Source organism: Anomaloglossus baeobatrachus, chromosome 3 (genome assembly GCF_048569485.1).
Source record: "Anomaloglossus baeobatrachus isolate aAnoBae1 chromosome 3, aAnoBae1.hap1, whole genome shotgun sequence".
NCBI classification, from domain to species: domain Eukaryota; kingdom Metazoa; phylum Chordata; class Amphibia; order Anura; family Aromobatidae; genus Anomaloglossus; species Anomaloglossus baeobatrachus.
In genome coordinates, this window is record NC_134355.1 from 299,183,553 (window position 1) to 299,202,295 (window position 18,743).

Consider the following 18,743-nt stretch of genomic DNA (forward strand, 5'->3'; position numbering starts at 1 on the left):
AACTGATGTAAGAGTGGTCGTATGATCCTTTGTGAAAATCTAGCTTTATAAAAGACCAATTTTGGATGAACTCATAAAATGCTCTTTCTCTCTCCCAGCTCTTACCACCAAATTTGATTTCTCTCCCAATAGCGTATCTCACCTGAAAGCAAAGGGATTGGGCATTGATTTTCTAACTGCTTGATCCTTCTGTCCTCCAACATCATGTCATGGAGTAGAGGTAACAAGATCCCATTCACATCAGCGAGTTATTTGGTCCCACCAAAATCAAAATTCAGTAGACCTAGATTATATTCATCTATAGTGTATGGGGACCTTAAAACTTTTTAATTTCATTAAGTTCTTACCCATGACCAAAGTTCCGACACTGGGGTACATCGGGAGTGGTTTCTGTTAGTTTGGAGAGATGAGCATGCACTGCTCCACCGAGACAGTCCATGTCTTAAACTATCTATAAAGCCTTGTTAGGAGTCTTAAGGCCCCGTCACACTAAGCAACATCGCTAGCAACATCGCTGCTAACGAACAACTTTTGTGACGTTGCTAGCGATGTTGCTGTGTGTGACATCCAGCAACAACCTGGCCCCTGCTGTGAGGTCGTTGGTTGTTGCTGAATGTCCTGGGCCATTTTTTAGTTGTTGCTGTCCCGCTGTGAAGCACAGATCGCTGTGTGTGACAGCGAGACAGCAACAACTAAATGTGCAGGCAGCAGGAGCCGGCTTCTGCGGAGGCTGGTAACCACAATAAACATCGGGTAACCAAGAAGCCCTGTCCTTGGTTACCCGATATTTACCTTTGTTACCAGCCTCCGCCGCTCTCACTGTCAGCGCTGGCTCCTGCTCTGTGCACACGTAGCTGCAGGACACATCGGGTTAATTAACCCGATGTGTGCTATAGCTAGGAGAGCAGGGAGCCAGCGCTAAGCATTGTGCGCTGCTCCCTGCTCTGTGCACATTTAGCTGCAGTACACATCGGGTAATTAACCCGATGTGTGCTGTAACTAGGAGAGCAGGGAGCCAGCGCTCAGTGTGCGCTGCTCCCTGTTCTCAGCACGTGTAGCTCCGTGCGCTGGTAACCAAGGTAAATATCGGGTTGGTTACCCGATATTTACCTTAGTTACCAAGCGCAGCATCTTCCACGAGGCGCTGGGGGCTGGTCACTGGTTGCTGGTGAGCTCACCAGCAACTCGTGTAGCCACGCTCCAGCGATCCCTGCCAGGTCAGGTTGCTGGTGGGATCGCTGGAGCGTCGCAGTGTGACATCTCACCAGCAACCTCCTAGCAACTTACGAGCGATCCCTATCGTTGTTGGAATCGCTGGTAAGTTGCTTAGTGTGACTGGACCTTTATTGTTGCAAGGCATCAGCACCATTAGGAATGCTATTGACACAGCATGTTAAGATTAGGTTTAGTGATGGACAGGACCCGTAGAAGTGCAGCAGCGTGAAATGGCCTTCCTCCTCCGAAATTCAAGCATCTGGTATCGGACCCGCTGACCTTTTATGGATTTATAATAAAGCAAGGTCTTTTGCCATACCATGTGCCACGATTCTATCTTCTTTTATGATGATCTTTGCTGGACTGGTTACTTTCTGGTGAGCACTAGAGATGAGCGAGCCTCTAGAGGCTCGAGTTCGGTTCGGTTCGTCGAACGGAGGCCGCGTTCGAGTTCGGTTCAGCGAAACCAATTGAAACCAATGGCAGGCAAACATAAACACATAAAAACACATTATAAATGTACACATATAGTTAATAAACATTGTCATAACACTAACCTGTCCCCGCGATGCGTCCTGCACTCTGTCTCCCGCTGCTTTTCCTTTCGATAATCGCTGCATCCTCACGGTAACCAGCACTGATGATAGGACCTATTGTGACGTCAAAATAGCATGTGACCAGTCACGTGTCTATTATCTCATTGGCTACAGACTGGTTACATGGCTAGACGTCATTGCTAGGTCCTGTCAGTGCATCTCTCCGTTACGCGGTGCACGTTTGTGTATCTCCGTGTACCGGCGACATGCTCTGGCACACGGTCGACTCCCCGGTCTGCTTCCCCTGTTCGGTTTTTCACCGGCTGACAGAGCCGTTCAATAACGAAGATCACCATTGCTATAGCAATGCGCCTGTCAGCGGTGACGTCACCGCTTACAGCCAGCAGCTTCTTCTCACTTACGGAGTGAAAAGACTGCAGGGAAAGCAGCGGCGTCCTTCCTCCCATGGAGCGCTGTCTGATATAACGGAGCTGCATGGGTTGAAGGAGAAAGAAGAAAGAAGACCATGGATCGTGGAGGGATAAGAGGGAGTAATAAACATGGAGTCTCTAAGTGTGTCTGTGTATTTATTTCTATTAAAGTATTATTTCTCTGTGTGGTGTCTTTTTTGTAACCCTTTATTGGAGATTCTTAATGGCTGGGTCAAACTTGCCTGACATTAAGAATCTCTGGCTTAATACTAGCTAGTAAAACAAAGCTAGTATTAACTCATTATTACCCTGCAAGCCACCCGGCTTTAGGGCAGCTGGAAGAGTTGGATACAGCGCCAGATGATGGCGCTTCTATGAAAGCGCCATTTTCTGGGGCGGCTGCGGACTGCAATTCGCAGTAGAGGGGCCCAGAAAGCGCGGGCCAACCTCTGCTGTGAATTCCAATCCCCAGCTGCCTAGTTGTACCTGGCTGGACACAAAAATATGGCGAAATCCACGTCATTTGTTTTTTAATTATTTCATGAAATTCGTGAAATAATTAAAAAAAAGTGCTTCCCTATATTTTTGGTTCCCAGCCAGGTACAAATGGGCAGCTGGGGGTTGGGGGTAGCCCATAGGTGCCTGCTGTACCTGGCTAGCATACAAAAATATGGCGAAGCCCACGTCATTTCTTTTTTAATTGTTTCATGAAATTCGTGAAATAATTAAAAAAAATGGGCTTCCCTATATTTTTGGTTCCCAGCCGAGTACAAATAGGCAGCTGTGGGTTGGAGGCAGCCCGTAGGTGCCTGCTGTACCTGGCTAGCATACAAAAACATGGCAAAGCCCACATAGTTTTATATGGCACATAAGCCCACATCCACTTTATCCATCTGTGCGGCTTTATCCTGGCTGGTATCAAATATGGAGGAAGCACATTTTTTTTTTATTATTATTTATTTATTTATTTTACTGCACGATATAGACCCACCCGCCGGCGGCTGTGATTGGTTGCAGTGAGACAGCTGTCACTCAGCTTGGGGACGTGTCTGACTGCAACCAATCATGGGCGCCGGTGGGCGGGGAAAGCACGGAATAACTTATTGACTAATGAAGTGGCAGCCATTTTCTAAAAAGGAAAAGACACTGCAGATTTGTGACAGATGTTGAGCGAGACGTCCTTGATCGGTGAGTAGGAAAGGGAGAGGGATTGTGCTGGGGATGAAGGACGCATGCAGATACCAACATGTGCACATAGCCTTACTGTAAAAAGCCACGTTTATGGTGATCGAACTGTTCTCGAACCTAACTCGAACTGTTGAGCTTTTAGCAAAAGGCTTGAGTTCGAGTTCGATCTCAAGCACCCCCCAAAATCACTCGAACATGAAATTGGCGAACCTCGAACATCGCTCAACTCTAGTGAGCACCTGTGTACAGAGCCTTGGTGGTTATTGTTGCTCCTCCTGTATCTCGCATTAATGAATCAGGTGACCCGGTGGTGCGTGACCACATCTGTTTTCCTTGTATGCCAGCAGCTATCTGGGAAAAGCGGGTCCAACTGGGTTTAAAATGAAGAACATTTGCAGCCCGGATTTAATCCCAGATATCTGGCTGAATGCCGGTCCACATTAAAGTCTATGGGAACCTGAATCAGGCATTTTAAAATAGTGGTAGATGGCATAGGGGGATTAGAGCAGGCACATTATATGTTCCAGCCTCCCGTGCGGATGTAACACTACTTCTAAAGCCGCTCATTAACCTCATGCATATGCACTGCTTTCAGAGGCCACCGGCAGTCCCAGCATCTGTGATTGGTTGCAGTCAGATCACGCCCCCATCCTGTGTGATAGTGTGTCTGACTGTAACCAATAACAACTGTTGTGAGTGCCCCTATCAATTTTGATACCCAGTCATGGGGGCTGCCATTCTCAGGTTAGGGAGACCCATGGTTATTTGGCCCCCTAGCCTAAAAAAAAGAAGCCTTCAACCACCAAAAATTGTCACATCCATTAGATGCGACAATCCCAGAACTTTACCCTGCTCATCCCCATTGCCATAGTTTTGCTTCCTTTTGTCTGAATCTACAGTGTGCATGTTCTAATGGAAACCATTGCATGAACAAGTGTGTCCAAACTTTGTGTATATGTGAATGTGTGTGTATGTCTGTGTACTATTTAAAGGTTAAAACCATTGTATTAGATACAAATTGCTACATTAACCTTTATTTGTGTTTTAGTCATGTCTCGTATCTAGTTAGTAAAAGTCAGGATGCAGTTTGACTTTCAAATTACAGTTACACTTGGCAGAACATGACAGTTCTCAAAGGTGTTTGTGAAGATAACATGTTCCCTTCAAGGTTGTTTGCTGAAGATTGTTTTTTTTTCCTGTGGAAAACATTTTATTCAACAGTGTCAGCTTTCTATAATATATAATTATTTCACTTACATCTACTGCATGCTTCACTTATAGCATTAAGATCTGCATTCTCCTCGTAAATAAAAACATCATTGTATGTCTGACAAAGGGAGCAGGAGGGCAAACACTCAATTTCTAAACAGCAGCCAACAGAGTGAATCATACAAGATTGCAATATTTCCAGTTTAATTGTACATTCACATGTGGCATATTCTGTTTTCTTTTTACAGATTTTGTATGCAGTTGTGCAAAACTAATACTTTTTTTTTTTTTGCCATAGTTTGTGTAATAATAAAGCACAACCTGTGAGAACATATCAAAATTTCATGTTCTTATACCTTAACCCCTTTACCCCGAGCATGGTTTGCACCATTTTTTGCAATTCTGACCAGTGTCACTTTGACAGGTTATATAACTCTGGAACACTTCAATGAATACCAGTGATTCTGACACTATTTTTTCGTGACATATTATATTTCATATTAGTAGTAAAAATATTTTTTGCATTTATTTGTGAAAATATCGGAAATTTCACGAAAATTTAGCAAATTTTGCAATTTTCAAATTTTGAAATTTTATGCCCATAAATCCGAGAATTATGTCACACAAAATAATTACTAAATAACATTTCCCACATGTGTACTTTACATCTGCACAATTTTTAAAACATAAGTTTTTTGTTAGGAAGTTAGAAGGGTTCAAAGTTCATCAGCAATTTCTCATTTTTCCAACAAAATTTATAAAACCATTTTTGCAGGAACTACATAACATGTGAAGTGACTTTGAGAGGCCTAGGGGAAAGAAAATACCCAAAAGTAACACCATTCTAAAAACTACACCCCTCAAAGTACTCAAAATCACATCCAAGAAGTTTATTAACCCTTTAGGTGCTTCACAGGAACCAAAGCCATGTGGAAGGAAAAAATGAAAACTACTTTTTTACACAAAAATGTTACTTTAGCCATAAAACTTTGCATTTTCACAAGGGTATCAGGAAAAAATGCACTATAAAATGTATTGTGCAATTTCTCCTGAGCAGTGTTGAGCCACCCCTCTAGTGTTCGAGTTTGGTTTGGTTTGTCGAACGGCGGCTCAGTTCGGCGAACGTTCGACGAACACCTTCGAACTCCATTGAAAACAATGGGAGGCACACATGTATGTATGTACACATACAGTTAATAAACATTGCCATTATACTTACAGGTCCCCGCGACGCATCCTGCACTCTGTCTCCCGCCGCTTTTCCTTCCGATCATCGCTGCACCCTCCCGGTAACCAGCACTGATAATAGGACCTTCCTTGATGTCATCATAGCATGTGACCAGTCACGTGTGTATTATCTCATTGACTACAGACTGGTCACATGGCTAGACGTCAAAAGTCCTGGCTAAAAGCATCACGGACGTCGATCAACGATGTGCGTCACTGATCAGTGCTCAGCGGCTACTGGACACTCGCACGGAGGAGGTGCAAAAAGAGGATGGAAAATGGACAGAAGTAAAAAAATGGAAAAATGTCCTGGCTAAAAGCGGCACAGACATTGATCAGCGATGTGCGTCACTGATCAGTGCTCAGTTGCTACAGGCACTCGTACAAAGATAGTGCAAAAAAGGGATGGAAAATGGACAGAGGAAATAAAAAAGGAAAAAAGTCCTAGCTAAAAGCAGCACGGATGCTGATCAGCGATGTGTATCACTGATCAGCGCTTGGCAGCTACAGGAAGCACGCACGGAGGAGGTGCAAAAATGGGATGGAAAATGGACAGAGGAAAAAAACGGAAAAAAGTCCTTGCTAAAAGCGGAATGACGTGGATCAGCAATGTGCATCCTGATTAGCGCTCGGCAGCTACAGGACTCTTGCATGGATGTGGTGAAAAAAAAACCTGACAAAAATCAAGCGCTCAAGTATTGATCACTGATCAAGTACTGATCAGCAATCGGTGGCAGAAGGGGGGTATGGGGAGAGGAATAGGGAGAGGGGGAGGGCAGAAGGGGGAAAAGGGGAGAAAAGGGGGATAGAGAGAAAAAGAAAGGAAAAGGACAGGAACAGATCAGGGATAGAATAGAAGATCTTTCTTCTTTCTTCAGTCAGGATCAGCAGCAGGAGCAGGTAGGAGCAGCAGCAATGGTAGCACAGGCTTCAAAAGCGTGTGGCACCACAAGGCCCAGCAGATCAGCAGCAGACTTTCAGTGACCTTCTGTAAGCATCTCAAAACTGAAGTGGGGCAGTGCAGAACGGTCACTGAGAGGTCAGTGCTGCTCTGTGATTGGAACGATCGCATGTCACAGGACGATCGCTCCAATCACTGCTGTGGAGCAGGATACTGCTCTCCCAGCTCCAGCCTATGATCGGCGCTGTTATAGCACTGATCATAGCTGGACATCAAGGTTCCAGGTAAATTCATTGCCTTAAACCCTGAAACCGCTGCGATTGGCGCTGGTGCCGGCCAGAGGATAGGGGTGTTCACTGAGGACAGGGGCAGTCACTGAGAGGTCAAACCTCAGTGCTGCTCAGTGATTGGAGCAATCGCACATCATAGGACAATCGCTCCAGTCACTGCTGGGGGGCGGGATGCTGTGTTCTCACAGCTCCAGCTTATGATCTGCGCTGTTATAGCACCGATCATAGGTGGATATCAGGGTTTCAGGAAATTTCATTGCCTGAAATCCTGAAACCGATGCGATTGGCTGTTCAGAATTGAACAGCCAATCACAGTGATTGTTGCTGTGAGGGGGGATGATGAAACCCCCACGGTGATGAGTGCAGGTATTGGGCTGACACAATCAGCAGGCACTTTTATGCGATGACTGTCACCGTAGCTGCAGTGATTGCATGAAAGCATGACATACTGGGGACATCCTTGGTTAGAATGGCACTGACTTTCATGATGTACCCAGTACGTCAAATGTCATGTAGAGGATCAGTATGCACAATATCTGTATTCACCAGTATAGACATCATGTTTTAATACTGCATTCTCTGCACTGGAAAGTCTGCTAAGGCCCATTGAGTTTCGGGATAGCCTAGTTCACCCAGGCTTTAGATAAAGTTAAGTTTGGCACCAGGACTAGACCTGAACTTGAGGCCGGAACCCGAAACCCATTGGAAGTCAATGGTTGGGTAGTTCAACTGTACACCCACATACAGCCAGCCATAAACAGAGCATTTCCGGGGCAGGGAGGAGCATCTGAAAATTATGATTTTGCCCCCCATCAGAGCCATTCAGAGATTTTAAGTGGCTTGCATTGGGCCATGCACCAAGAGTACCCCGATGCTCTATTAAGTGGTTAGCATAAGAACAGTACCCAGACTCTGACTTGGACACTGAACTTTTTTAAAAGTCAGTGTTCGCTATGAACCCCAATCTGTACAATTCAGATTCACTCATCTATAATGATGTATCCTTCGTGACTCCCTTTTTACTGTAAACTGCTAATCAGAGCCATAGACTATTCTATTCCATACAAAGGCAGCACTGCCAAAAAAAGTCAATGCTGTGCACATTTTATTTTAATCAATCTAAATAAAATTTAGACTGTAATATGCAACCTGTACAGATGGTGCTTGTTCTATCTGTATGTCAGACCCTGCTGTGGGAGACATATATTGAGAAATATTTTTGAGATATACAGTGAATAAAATAACTTTTTATAAACTGTTTTTGAAAGTTTTTCACCTACAAAGAATGGAGAAGTCTGTAATTTTTGTCATAGGTGCACTTCAACTGTGACAGACAAATATTTAAAAAAATCCAGAAAATCATAATGTATGATTTTGAAATGTTTTTTTTTATTTTATTGCATGAAATAAGAATTGAATCACCTACCCACCAGCAAGAATACTGACTCTCACAGACCTATTATTTTTTCTTTAAGAAGCCCTCCTACTCTGCACTCATTACCTATATTAATTGCAGCTGATTGAACTCATTACCTCTATTAAAGACACTTGTCCACACAGTTAAGCATGGATATTTCAACCTCTCCATCATGGTCAAGACCAAATTGCTGTCTAAGAACACCAGGGACAATATTTTAGTCCTGCACAAGGCTGGGATGGGCTACAGGACAGTGGGAAAGCAGCTTAGTGAAAAGGAAATAGCTGTTGGTGCAATTATTAAAAAAAAATGAAAGAAACTCAAGATTACTGTCAATTTCACTTGGTCTGGAGCTCCATGTAAGATCTTGCATCGTGCGGTAAGGATGATTTTGAGAAAGGTCAGGAATCAGCCCCAAACTTCTTGGGAGGAACTAGTCAATGACTAAAGAGAGCTGGGACCAAAGTCTCAAAGATTACCATTAGTAACACAATATGCCACCATGGATTAAAATCCTGGAGGGCACACAGGTTCTCCCTGCTTTTGGCAGCATATGTCTACACCAATTTGAAGTTTGTCAATGACCATCTGGATGATCAAGAGGAGGAATGGGAGAAGGTCATGTGGTCAGATGAGATGAAAATTGAACTTTTTTATATCAACTTTGCTCGCCGGAGGAAGAAGGATGAGTACAACCCCAAGAACATCGTCCCAACTATGAAGCATAGGCATGGAAACATCATATTTTGACAGGGCTTTTCTGCAAATGGGACAGGACAACTGCACTGTATTGAAGGGAGGATGGAAAGGATCATATTTAGCAAGTTTTTTTCCAACAAATTCCTGCCCTCAGTTAAGAGCATTGAGGATTGATCATACCTGGGTCTTCCAAGATGACAATAATCCAAAAAACACAGCCAGGGCAACTAAGAAGGGGCTCTGAAAGAAGCATTTCAAGGTCCTGGAGTGGCCTAACCAGTCTCCAGACCTGAACTTAATAGAAAATCCTTGGAGAGAGCAAAAACTCAATGTTACCCAGCGACAGCTCTGAAACCTGAAGGATCTGGAGAGGAGTCAAAATCCCTGCTGCAGTGTGTGCAAACTAGGTAGAGAACTACAGGAAACATCTGACCTCTGTACTTGCTACAAAGGTTTCTGTAACAAATATTAAGATCTGTTTTTTTCTATTGTATCAAATACTTATGTCATGCAATAAAATGCTAATTAATTATTTAAATATCATACAACGTGAGTCTCCAGATTTTTTTGGATTCTGTCTGTCACAGTTGAAGTGTACCTATAATAAAATTTACACACTTCTTCATTCTTTGCAGGTGGCAAAAAATCCAAAATCATCAGTGTATCAAATGCTTATTTTCCTCACTATACCTACAGTGTAAAGTGTTACAGCGATGTGAGAAGTATTTTTATTCATTAAGGGAAAAATATTAGCTGTCATATAAATATGTATTATAAAATAATTCACAATACAAAATTTGTAAGGTTGGAATGGTGGTCAATGTCATAGTTTACGGACATGTTCAGTTTTGATATGGGGTTTATGATTTTGTTTTCCTCTGGATAAAAATCATTTAAAATTATGGATTTCCCTACCCATAGATCTTTTACTTTTATCCTCCCTCTATAAATAAAAAAAAGGAAAAACACTACGGTAGTGACTTAATTGAAACATAAATTTTATTTGAATTTGATGTAAATTTTCTCACTCGATTTGCATAAGTGATGGCTTTATTGATCTCTGAACTTAGTTTAACTAAATGTTGGATCACTTACGGTAATTATTTACATGAATTAACATAGTTAGAATTACATTTGATACACGCATGAAGTTAAGGGTGATCAGTGCACTATTTAACAATATTAAAAATAATAATTTTGCACACTTCTTAGGCACGTGTGGAACTAGTCGTATTGTCCCTGGTGTGATCATAATTATGTCTGAATCCCTCACAGGTCGTAAGTATATCACTTTTTTAATGCTTTTTTAACATGTGTCTTAACATAAATAAAGAGAACATAATAGGATGTTCATGCCTATAATGGGAGCCTTTCTCAGGCTCTTAGATGATTGGTAGTATTAGTAGGGTACCAGTGACATTTTCTAAGATAACAGACAGCAATTAATTGCGGAATGCATAAATATGATGTTCGTATTTTGGACTTTTTGTCTTAGCTAAATTCTCTATTTTGAACCTTAGAATAGATTAAAAAAATACGGTACATAGTTAAATTGTATTTTAAGTTTGTAAGTTTTATTTGTTTAAATTGATTCCAAAAAACATTTATTTTTATATTTATAGAGAGCATAATCATAGCACTAATGTGTTACAACATTAATCTTCCCCACTTATAGTAATAAAAAAGCTTTGTAATTTACTGTAAGCTCCTGAGTGTATGCAAATTTTATTTGGAATTACTTTAGAATTTATTAACACTTATGTTATAGACATTTACAAATTTAATGTTTTATTCTTTTTTTTCAGAACCTGATTCAGGAAGAGCAATATCTGTGGATTCAATATTAAAAGGTAGGGATTTACACCGTATGCAGAATTATTAGGCAAGTTGTATTTTAGAGGATTTATTTTTATTGTTGATCAACATCTATGTTCTCAAATCAACCCAAAAGACTTATAAATATCAAAGCTTAATATTTTTGGAAGTTCGAGTGGTTTTTTTTTTAGATTTGGCTATCTTAGGAGGATATTTGTTTTTGCAGGTAACTATTACTGTGCAGAATTATTAGGCAACTTAAAAAAAAACAAATATATTCCCATTTTACTTGTTTATTTTCACCAGGTAAACCAATATAACTGCACAAAATTTAGAAATAAACATTTCTGACAGTCAAAAACAAAACACCAAAAAATTAGTGACCAATATAGCCACCTTTCTTTATGATGACACTCAACAGCCTACCATCCATATATTCTGTCAGTTGATTGATGTGTTTACGATCAACATTGCGTGCAGCAGCCACCACAGCCTCCCAGACACTGTTCCAAGAAGTGTACTGTTTTCCCTCCTTGTAGATCTCTCATTTTATAAGGAACCACAGGTTCTCTATAAGGTTCAGATCAGGTGAACAAGGGGGCCATGTCATTATTTTTTCATCTTTTAGACCTTTACTGGCCAGCCACACTGTGGACTAGTTAGATGCATGTGATGGACCATTGTCCTGTATGAAAATCATGTTTTTCTTGAACGATACTGACTACTTCCTGTACCACTGCTTGAAGAAGTTGTCTTCCAGAAACTGGCAGTAGGTCTGGGAGTTGAGCTTCACTCCATCCTCAACCCGAAAAGGTCCCACAAGTTCATCTTTGATTACACCAGCCCATACCAGTACCCCACCTCCACCTTACTGGTGTCTGAGTCGGATTGGAGCTATCTGCCCTTTATTGATCCAGCCTCTGGCCCATGCATCTGGCCCGTCACTCTCATTTCATCAGTCCATAAAACCTTTGAAAAATCAGTCTTAAGATATGATTTGGCCCAGTCTTGATGTTTTATCTTATGTTTCTTGCTCAAAGGTGGTCGTTTTTCAGCCTTCCTTACCTTGGCCATGTCCCTGAGTATGGCACACCTTGTGCTTTTTGATACTCCAGTAACGTTGCAGCTCTGAAATATGGCCAAACTGGTTGAAAATGGCATCTTGGCAGCTTCACGCTTGATTTTCCTCAATTCATGGGCAGTTATTTTGCGCAATTTTTGCCCAACACGCTTCTTGCGAACCTGTTGGCTATTTGCCTTGAAACACTTGATTTTTCAGTGATCAAGCTTCAAAAGTTTCGCAAATTCAAGACTGTTGCATCCCTCTGCAAGACATCTCCCAATTTTGCACTTTTCAGAGCCCATCAAATTTCTCTTCTGACCCATTTTGCCAAAGGAAAGGAAGTTGCCTAATAAATAAGCACACCTTATATAGGGTGGTAATGTCATTACACCACACCCCTCCTCATTACAGAGATGCACATCACCTGATTTACTTAATTGGTAGTTGGCTATCAAACCTATACAACTTGGAGTAGGACAACATGTATAAAAAGTATCATGTGATCAAAATACTATATATTTCCCTAATAATTCTGCACACGGTGTATATCAAAAGAGATTATACATTAGTTATCATCATATGGAAATGGGACCGGTCAGGATTATGTTGTGAAGACAAAAAGTAAGGTTCCTAGAGGACCTAACAATATCAGACAATTCTGTAGATACTTTACTTGTGCAATATAGGTGCTCATTAGGATCTTCTGCCTGGGGCCTAATCCAGATAGATTGATATGAGTCATATAATTTTATGCCAACTGTCCTTCTGTATTTTAGAAAATTGATTAATGTATAATCGAATAATAAGTGAGTTAATTATTATTTTTATCAATTAGCAAAATTCAAAGGAAAAAAGCAAAATTAATTCTATATTTAATCTGATCAAACTTTCCCTTCAAAACAGCATTAATTCTTCAATGTAAAAAGTCAGGTATAATGAACGATTATAGTCAGGTAGAAGAATAACCCATTATACCAAACAAGTCATAATGATCATCAATTTCATATCTAGGTTGAAACATGGTCATTAATTAATTAAAATAGAAACAGCTTTGTAGGAGGCTTAAGATCTGGTGAGGAAAAGGCAAACTGCAACGAAGGTGAGTTTGGAGCTGCTGAAACTGAGTGGGGGATTTGTTCAGAATTAATGATGTCCTGAAAGCTGAAAACTGCAGGTAGATATTATCTTCATGCAGTATCATCAGGAAGCCATCTGAGTGACTCTAAATTCAGTTTGCAGCAAAACAACAACCTCAAACATTTCCATAACATCAGTAAAAGCTTAAAAACAAGTCTTACTGTGATTGATCAGAGAGGGGCAAATTTATTTGAATGGATCTGAATTCTACTTAAATTTTAAATAACGTCATATTTTTGACTATATAGGTATGTTTGCCACTTGTAAATTCAGCAAAATAGCAGCCAGCAGTGGCCACAAAGTTGCTGAACCATAAAAGGCCAGCAAACGATTTTTCGAAAAATCCTAATACTCGTCTCACTGCTCATTTGTCCTGGCACCCCTGCTGCCTTTTTCTCCGCTTTCCAGACCTCGACACCTCTTCTTTTCATCTCTTTATTCTAACCAGTACATGAGAAGTTCATGACATTCATTGTGACAAAATGACGTGCATTGGTAAATTACGGTTAGAAGGAAGACTAAGGCTGAGCGAACCTTAGGCTCGAGGCTCGAGGTGCGGGCTCAGAAAATCCCTGTGGTGAGTATTGTGCTGTGCTCGTGTCTGGGTGATTACCTGCTTTGTGTGTTCTGCTGGTAGTGTTTGTTCGTCACAAATTAGGCTTACATTCAGTGCACTGAGCTATTTTTTTCAAGGAGAATTAATTTAAAAAAACAACACTCACCCACCTCATGAAGTCTTTTGCTTTAGGCCCATAGCAAAACTTTTCCAGAGCAAGGTGCAGAGTGTTTTATTTATTTATTTAGTTCTTAGTGAACAAAACAGCTCAGAACGCCGAATGAAAGCCTAATTTGTGATGAACAAACACTTCCAGCTGCAGATACAAAGCAGGTAATCACCCAGGCACAAGCACAACGCGATATTCACCACGGGGATTTTTACATCATTTTCCGAGACTGTACCCTGAGCCGTGATCCTCAGGTTCGCTCAACCCTGGAAGGAACCACACTTCACCAAATATGATATATTGCAACAATTTTAAATGTCTATCTGTGATCATATCTGGTAGCGGCTTGCAATACACCACACATGTGATTATATTGTTCTTATTTATTTCTTGTTCTACTGACATTCCTATGTGCTATGTGCACCTACCATGATTTTTTTTGTATCAGTTTCCTTAGCCTTTTAAAAATCCTTTCCTATTTTTTTTCAACACCATATGTCTGTTTACATGGTTGTTTGTTTTTGTTTTGCATTATCCAAAACAGTCCTATGTTTCTGTACATCAGCCTTCATTAATGCAATTCCTTGTTTAACTGAATATGACATGTACGGCACAACACTTCTGCCCTCTCAAAAAGTTTCACTCGACCACCAGTAAAATATACTATGGGGCTCAGACATTTTTTTACACTGTTCTGATAAAATTTGGGCAGAGCTCTAAATTGTTTTTTATGGCCAACAAAGCTTTTACTGCAAGACAGATTTGATGATCTTTTGATGAATAAGCCAGAGGAGCATATTGTGTTTTCTCTCTCTACAAAAAGTATTTATTGAGTAAAAAATAAATAATAAATGAAGTGAAATGTACGACAAGCGATTCCTTGCATTTACTTTTAGTATTCATTTCTTCAAGTGCATTGTGAGAGATAGTTAACTGATTATGAGATGAAAGCATTATCTTCTAATGCTGAAAACCTTTCCAATGGTGTATGATTTACATGCACAGAAAGTGATTAAGTCTTATCTATAATTTGCAGATGGACTGTCAAAAGAACAAGAGGAAGAAGTGCTTAAGGCAGCAAGGCAAGGTACAGTGAGAATTTTGGCTTTGTCTTTTTAACAAAAAATAATTAAAAAAAATTATTCCCAACCAACATGACAGTGTAAAGGCTATCCTCTAATTCTTCGTATTGATTTCCCGCATTGTCATTGCTTCATATCCTATTCTATCTATATTGCTGCTGAACAATTAACACATCCAAGATCTGCTTAATCCCTATCATATTCTATCCTATATTTATTAAATATAATGTATTCATTTTCTACACATATTTTGGTAAACTAGGGTTAACCGAATCTTGTGAAATTCAATTTCATCAACTACGTTGAATTTTTCCAGACAGTTGAACCTTGGCAAATTATTTTATAGCTATCCAAAAGTACTCCAAATCCTTTAATTGCTTTGAAAGGACATGTATGTTTTTTAGGTCTAGTAAACCAGTGTTCTTCAACTCCAGTCCTCAAGGACCACAGAGTGTATGTTTTCAGGATTTCCTTAAAATTGTAAAGGTGATGGAATTATCACTAAGATCATCCTAAAACATGATCTGTTTCTGGGTCTCGAGGACTTCAGTTGAGGAGTATTGGATTACACTGTGTCCAAGGATAAATGAATAGAAATATGCAGCTCATTTTCGCCAGGATCACAGATTTGTAACTTTCATAAATTTAATACAATCAGTTAAATCTCAAATATTTAGAATCTAAATTTTTTCTTTATTTTAAAATCTCATAATGACAATAGCCACCATAATAAGGTAATATATATTAATATATTAGACCAAAAATGGAAAAAAATTGCTCTCTGTCAAAGCATATCAAATTGCAATTATCCTCAATTATGACCTAGAGTCTAATGAGAGAAGCCGGAAATAAGTATTCCACAGACGCTAGGCCCTCTCACTACAACAAAGAGGTAATTATTAGTGATGAGCGAGAGCTAAAATGCTCGAGTGCTTCTTACTCAAATCGAGCAGGTCCGATGTTCAGACAAGCTTGACTCGAGTACTAAGTATAATGGAAGTCAATAGGAAACCCAATCATTTTCTGTAATACCCTAGAATTTTTAGGTGGTGGAACTCCTAGACTCATGTGTGTCATACATGCGCTATCTATGTGCCATTTGTGTGTACATGTCTCCAGCAGGTGTGCCGTCCATGTGACATTCATGTGACACATACCAAAAACAGTTTGAGACTGGAATTAATGTTTCTTATGTGTTAAAGATGTGCAAAGATAGATGATAGATACATAGACAGACAGATAGAAAGATAGATAGATTTTACAGCTAGTAACCAAATAAATAATTTAAAAAAAAAATAATGTGGGGTCCCCACCATTTTTGATACACAGCAATGGTAAAACAAACAGCTGTGAATGGATATTATCAGTCTGGGAAGTCCATGGTAGTTGGGCCCTTCCCAGCCTAAAAATACCAGCCCGCAGCTTCCTCAAGAGTGGCACATCACATTAAAAGTGCCAATTCTGGTGCTTTGCCTTGGCTACTCCCACTTGTCGCAATCAGGGTAATGGTAATTAGGGTTGATTTCAGCTGTGTAGTGTCAACCTATCAGACACCCCCATTACTAACCCACTATTTAAAAAAAAAAAAGGCACAAACAAAAACAATTATTTCAATAAACACTCCACAAAACTTTCATTTGTTTACCATTTATTAAAAAAACCCCATGCAGTACAGGGAATCCACCATAGTCCAAAAAAGGATATCTGAAAAAAAAAATCATACTAAAACACAGAGAAATAAAACTAGACACGTACCCTTGTTCACCACTTTATTCAAAAGAAAAAAAAATTGATAATATCAGCCAGCAGATGTCTGCTTTATTTTGATGATTATCAAAATTAAGTGGGACCCCTTGTCGTTTTGTCCTCTAATTATTTATTCATCAGGTTAATAGCTGGAAAATCTATCTATCTTTGATCTATCTTTCTCTCTTTCTCTATGTATTATCTTTGCACATCTTTTACATCTTTAAAGTCAGTTGGTTTTTTTTATGCATTTAATTCTGGACTGTGTTACATGGACAGCACACGAATATCACACAAATGTCAATCATGTGCTGTACATGTTTAACAGTCATGTAGACTTCTATAGACCCTTGTCATCCATACTGATGGTAAGAACAGTACCTGCTACAATGTGGATTACATGGATACTCATGTGGTTCACATGAGCATGTGAAAACATTGATGTGTGAAAATCAACACCTATTTTAATGAGTGTGTGTATGTCACCAGTACATGTGAAAAAGGACACCCCTGTACCGGAGACAGAAGTTTGAAAGTTTGAAAGGGGCCCTAGATCAACTGCTTCCAGAGGAGAGTGTGCCAAGCGTCATATCTCCAAGTCTTATATAAGACCCGATGACGCGATGCGGCCAGCCAATAACAGTAATGCAAGTAGACTACTGTGTAAAGCAGTCAAACCCTGCATGTAGATTTTCTATCTAACAGCCACGAAACATATGGGTCAGGACTCAAGCATGGCTGTCGAACACCTGCAATATTCAATCGAGTAATGAATGTACCTGAGCACCCTGATGCTAGATCGAGTATCGAGCGCTAATGAGCATGCTCTCTCATCACTAGTAATTAATTGGATTAATACTAGTGTTGAAAAAAAATCTGTATTATGTGACACCCACACTTTTTGAGGCCATCTCCGTTATTTATTTATTATTTGGTTTAGCGATATTGATGGTCTTCTGTAAAAATGCAGCAGCACTATAGCCGCTGCGAAATTCTCTGACAAAATGGGGGATGTATTCCTTGCTCTGATTTTATAGAAGTTGTGAAAGTCCCCCCGATTGGCTTTGCTATACCATGTGATTTTATAGCTGCAAGGTATTTTAAGAAACGCATTATGGGTGCGCTCAAGGTCATGTGAGCTTTATCAGGTTGTTGCATCCTTCTGCAGTGGGTAAAATAGAGGTGGCCATTTTGGGTGATCCACTTGATGCAAATAAAATTAGTTTGAATCTATCAGATTCAACGGATTCCAAATATATTTAAAAAATGATAATTACTCATCTCTATTTAAAATATTTCAAGATTATCTTTTTATAAAAAATGATGTAGGAAAAAAAAAGTTTCTATGGTTAGGCAGTGGTTGTGTTGAATACAGAGTACCTTGAAAAGATTCTATGATGCATGAAATTGGAACATTTTAATACAATCTTGCAAAACTAAACAATTCACTAGAAAATTTATACATCTATTTAAAAAGGCCATGAATATACAGTAAATCTCAAAATACTGATAAAATTATTGTTTGTCTACTTTTTTTAACACACAAATTAATAATTTACTCATGAAATCTAGAACATATTTTTAAGAATGAAAGAAATTGTAAAAATATATTAGCATAAAAATATCATGCTCACTATTTCCAGTATAATTAAATCACTATATAGAATTATTCTCTCTCAGTATTAGCTATTGCAAAATCTATAACAGATTAAGGGGCCATTTAAGATGGATTGACACTGCTCATTAAACAACCACTTATCTCCGTCCGTGTAACATCCATGTAACAAAAAGGAGACCGTTGAACTCTGTAGTGAAAAGATATGTGGAACAATGAATATTGGAATGTAGACATGCATTACTGCTATGAAAAACATAAAAATTGAGATATTAGCGCACAAAATTGGCAAGATTTTATGTGAGCCCAATAGCCAGCGGCAAGGCAACCTCATTTTTGTTGGGTCCCCATCAAACTAACGCCTCATTTTGGGTTAAAAAACCCGCTACAATTTATGGGCGGACAGGAATCTGCAAATGGAAAATTAAAATTGCCTGAGGCTGAAGA

General features: G+C 39.7%; 1 protein-coding gene across 50 annotated transcripts in view; it reads left to right on the forward strand.

Moving 5' to 3' along the window:
- TRDN (triadin) overlaps positions 1-18,743 on the forward strand; it is a 1,152,170-nt gene that overhangs the window by 547,899 nt on the left and 585,528 nt on the right. For all 50 annotated transcript variants that reach the window (XM_075339946.1, XM_075339974.1, XM_075339964.1 and 47 more), the window contains 3 exons: positions 10,326-10,391; positions 10,919-10,963; positions 14,890-14,940. In XM_075339946.1, coding sequence (XP_075196061.1) covers positions 10,326-10,391; positions 10,919-10,963; positions 14,890-14,940 — 162 coding nt within the window. The remainder of the gene's footprint in view (positions 1-10,325; positions 10,392-10,918; positions 10,964-14,889; positions 14,941-18,743) is intronic.